Source organism: Crocodylus porosus, unplaced genomic scaffold, assembly GCF_001723895.1.
Source record: "Crocodylus porosus isolate Cpor-Errol unplaced genomic scaffold, CroPor_comp1, whole genome shotgun sequence".
Lineage (NCBI taxonomy): Eukaryota > Metazoa > Chordata > Crocodylia > Crocodylidae > Crocodylus > Crocodylus porosus.
The window spans coordinates 13986813-13990694 of NW_017728951.1; the positions used below are offsets into that span (position 1 = coordinate 13986813).

Here is a 3882-nt window from a genome sequence, read left to right on the forward strand (position 1 = left end):
TCCGGCGTCTCCATCCCGGGGCTCGGGGCGGCGCCGCCGGGGGGACACTGCCCCAGCGGATTCCGCAGCCAATGGGCAGCGAGCGGAGGCGGGGAGGCGCCGGGGTAGCGCATCGCTGTCTGTCCGCGGCTGCTCACTCGGGCGCAGGCGAGCGGCTCGGATCGCCCTGACCCGGCCCCCGCGGGTCTCCAAGGTAGGGACAGCTCCGGGATGGGATTCCCCGTTGCCCGCCCCCGCCAGTGCGGAGGGAGGCCCCTGTCCGGGCACTTGCTTGGGATCTCGTGCTCAGGCTGGGTTCAGCATCGTGGAAGGGTGTCGTGATGCATCCCCCAGCTGGGGAGGGAAAGGGGGGAATTCTTTCTCCTGCTCATTCCCACCTCCATCGAGGGGCTCCCCAGGAGTGAGGACTCAAAGTGACTGGTGTCTGTGAGCAAGGAGCACTGGTTTTAGCAGCCCGGCTGGGCTGATGTTGCCCTCTTGGTCCCTCTTTTTCCTTGCATGTGCATGGGGCAAAAGAGGTAGTCAATTTGGTGGCCCCAATTGTCTGAGAATCCAAGAGGAGGGAACTGCAGAGGTCACCTAGTGACTCTCGTCCAGCACCCACACCTGAGGCAGGATCATCCTTATCCAAGCAGCCCATACAATCCATAATCTAAACTCGACATCAGACCACCCTCGACCCTGGCACAGCACAGACTTAGCCATATCTGCTGCAGGTAAATCCAGGGAACCACAGAAGCCAATGTCCTGCTTCTAGGAAGTGTAGTTAATATGTGCGCAAGAGATCCCACTTCCCTGCTGCAGAGGAAGGCAACACCCCATCTCCCCCTTGGTACCAATCTGACTGTGGGGTAAAATTTCTTCCTGACCTCAAATATGGCATAAGTCTGACCCTGAGCAGAGGGGCAAGACCCTTTAGGTAGGAATCTCCTGCTTTGGTCCCAGCAGGAGCATTGGTACAGTGCAGTCAAAGTCTTCCACCTTGGCTGTAGCCAATCCTCAATGCCTCTGAGGGAGGCTTAAAAACACACTAACACATGGAGTAGAAAGGGGAAATGGGGGCAATGAGCAAAGCCCAGAAGCCTGGGGAATACCATAGTAGTCTTCCTCAATGACTTTCAGTGGGAAATCTTGTTCAGCTCCTGAGGGGAGGGTTCAATTCCCCATGTTCCCCTCCAGGCAGAGGTGCCACTAATTTCCAGCTTTCTATGCCCTTTAGGGAGAGATGACTGATTTCTTAGAAGACTGGGGCTCTGGCTCCATATCCACCAACCAGACCCAGCCTGCACTCACCTCTACCTCCAATGGGACCTTGGTGACTTTCCAGGGTTTGGAGCTGGTGCAGAAGCTGAAGGCGCTGATCATCTTGCTGTATACAGTTGTGGTGGTGGTGGGCATGCTGGGGAACTGCTTGCTGGTCCATGTCATTGTGCGGGTGAAGAAGATGCACAATGTCACCAACTTCCTCATTGGGAACCTGGCTCTGTCTGACGTGGCCATGTGCACCACCTGCATTCCACTCACCTTGGCCTATGTCTTTGAGCCCCATGGCTGGATCTTTGGCAGCACCATGTGCTACTTTGTCTACTTCATGCAGCCTGTCACTGTCTATGTCTCTGTCTTCACTCTGGCCACCATCGCCATGGACCGGTACATTGTCATTGTCCACCCGCTAAGGCGCCGCATCTCACTACAGCTTACTGCCTACATAGTGCTCTTCATCTGGATACTATCTGGCTGCTTGGCACTCCCAGCCATGGCCCACACCTACTACGTGGAGCTGAGCCAGCAGGGGATCACCTTGTGTGAGGAGTTCTGGGGGGAGCAGGAGAGCCAGCGGCAGACTTATGCCCTCTGCCTGCTGCTCATCACTTACCTCTGCCCCTTGCTGGCAATCCTGGTCTCCTACACCAAGATCTCCCTTAAGCTTAAGAACAGGGTCATGCCAGGCACTGTCACCCAGAGCCAGGCTGACTGGGACAGAGCCAGGCGCAGGAGGACCTTCTGCCTACTGGTCATGGTGGTGGTGGTCTTTGGGGTGTGTTGGCTGCCATTGCATACATTCAACCTCATCCGGGACATCAACATCAATGCCATCAATGCCTATTATTTCAGCCTTGTCCAGCTGCTGTGCCACTGGTTTGCCATGAGCTCTGCGTGCTACAACCCCTTCATCTATGCTTGGCTGCACGATAGCTTCAGGGAGGAGCTAAAGACGTTACTTGTTTGGCATAGGAAGGTAGCTCCCTATGGACAAAGTGTGACTGTCAGTGTTGTTATCTGACCAGCTGCCCTGAACCTTCTTATGGGGTCTTGGGGCTTCAGTGAGCTACTGAAGGGCATTTGGTTTCTTAAGCTACAAATGAAAACAGTGAGACATAAGAACCAAGAGCATCCAACCCTGGACAAAGCACACCCTGCCTGCCTCTACTCTGAAAGCTATGGTGACCACTTCCATTGAGAGGCCATGGGTCTCTGCATGGAGAGTACCTGAATTGTGTACTCCATAGGCTGTTTCTCTGCAAGCACTGGTCTGGAATAGGGGAGTCTGGGACAGTGCGTATGGGAGGCATGAGTCCATGTTCAGCTTAGCTCCATAAAAACACATTATAAACATGCATAGAGATTTCCATTGAAAATTAGCAGGAAGTATTTCACTTGAAAGGAGGCAAGGGACATCTCTGCTCCATGTTAGGAAAAAACATCCCCTGAAAGATGATTCCATGCATAAGAACACAGCCTGCACAACTCTGGTACTTGCTGTGTTAATGCAACTTCTATTGCAGATGCTTGGCACGTCTTGGAACTTAGCGTATACTAAGAGTAATGAGGCATGTTGATATAGATTTCCAAATGGGAAAGAAAAAATAAACAAGAGATGCTAGTGGTCAGTATTTTCCCTGTTTTGTGGAGCTAGATTCCTTCACAATATTCAGGATTATATTTTGTGTTCCTGGTGTGTCCTTTTAAAAAAATTGTACCATTGTGGCTATCACAGCTCATAAGCTTAGGAAAGCCTTGCTATGTGTCAGAAAGTAAAAAAGAAAAGGCCAAGGAAGAAAGGGAACACTGCACTGCTATTCACTTTTGTACCAAACGTTGTCTTCAATGGAATTCCCTTGCTATGGCAGTGGGGGAGGGACAAGCCACCCTATATAAAACTTTTTACAGACTATTTCTGCAGATAGATGTACAGTGTGACCCAGATACATATAGATGGGACACATACTTCATTCTATATATTAGATACCCAACCAGGAACAGTGGAGTAGGGAGTGACAAATGGCATGTACAAGATGAAAAGTATGAATACAAGAGCCATTAAAATGAAGACATGGAAAAAAGCAGAGAGAAATGCTTTTATCTGGGGTTAGCTCATTCTCCCAAGAAGTGTACAGACATAAATATAAAGCTTCTCACTAAAGCAGCTTTTCCTCTTGACCAGCTGCTGAAATTACATTGCATCTTACAACCACCCATATCAACAGAGGTTTCGCTCCCCAATCGTCTAGATTTTTATCAGGTCGTTTTTCACCTTAGCGTCAGATCATCTATGGTGTTGGCTATAATCACCTAGAAAAAAAGGCAGCATGAGGAAATTGTGAATGAATGAATGTGCAAGGGCTTGGAAGATGCAAAAAAACAGTGGAAAGCATGAATCACATGTTTATCAAGTTCTTTACTTTTCCACAGTCGTGAGGTCCAGCACCACTTCTGGTTAGATATAGGCAGAAACAGTGCTGCAGCCACACCATTCTTGAGTTTCTTATTTTTATAACAATTTATTTAAACAATTTGCAATGCATTTTTGGTGGAATTTAGTGTTTAGAAAAAGATGCTAAAGACTGAGGTGTTTTATTTTTCAGAAAGATCCTTTACTAG

At 49.5% G+C, this 3882-nt stretch overlaps 1 protein-coding gene across 1 annotated transcript; it reads left to right on the forward strand.

The window, feature by feature from the left end:
* Positions 1-1223: 1223 nt before the first annotated feature.
* On the forward strand, positions 1224-3643 carry PRLHR (prolactin releasing hormone receptor). Its single transcript, XM_019556364.1, has one exon. The coding sequence runs from the start codon at positions 1226-1228 to the stop codon at positions 2282-2284; it is 1059 nt and encodes a 352-aa protein (XP_019411909.1). The 5' UTR covers positions 1224-1225; the 3' UTR covers positions 2285-3643.
* Positions 3644-3882: the final 239 nt, after the last annotated feature.

Coding starts and splice junctions, on each gene's coding strand:
- PRLHR (XM_019556364.1), top strand. CDS start 1,226: ATGACTGATTTCTTAGAAGACTGGGGCTCTGGCTCCATATCCACCAAC.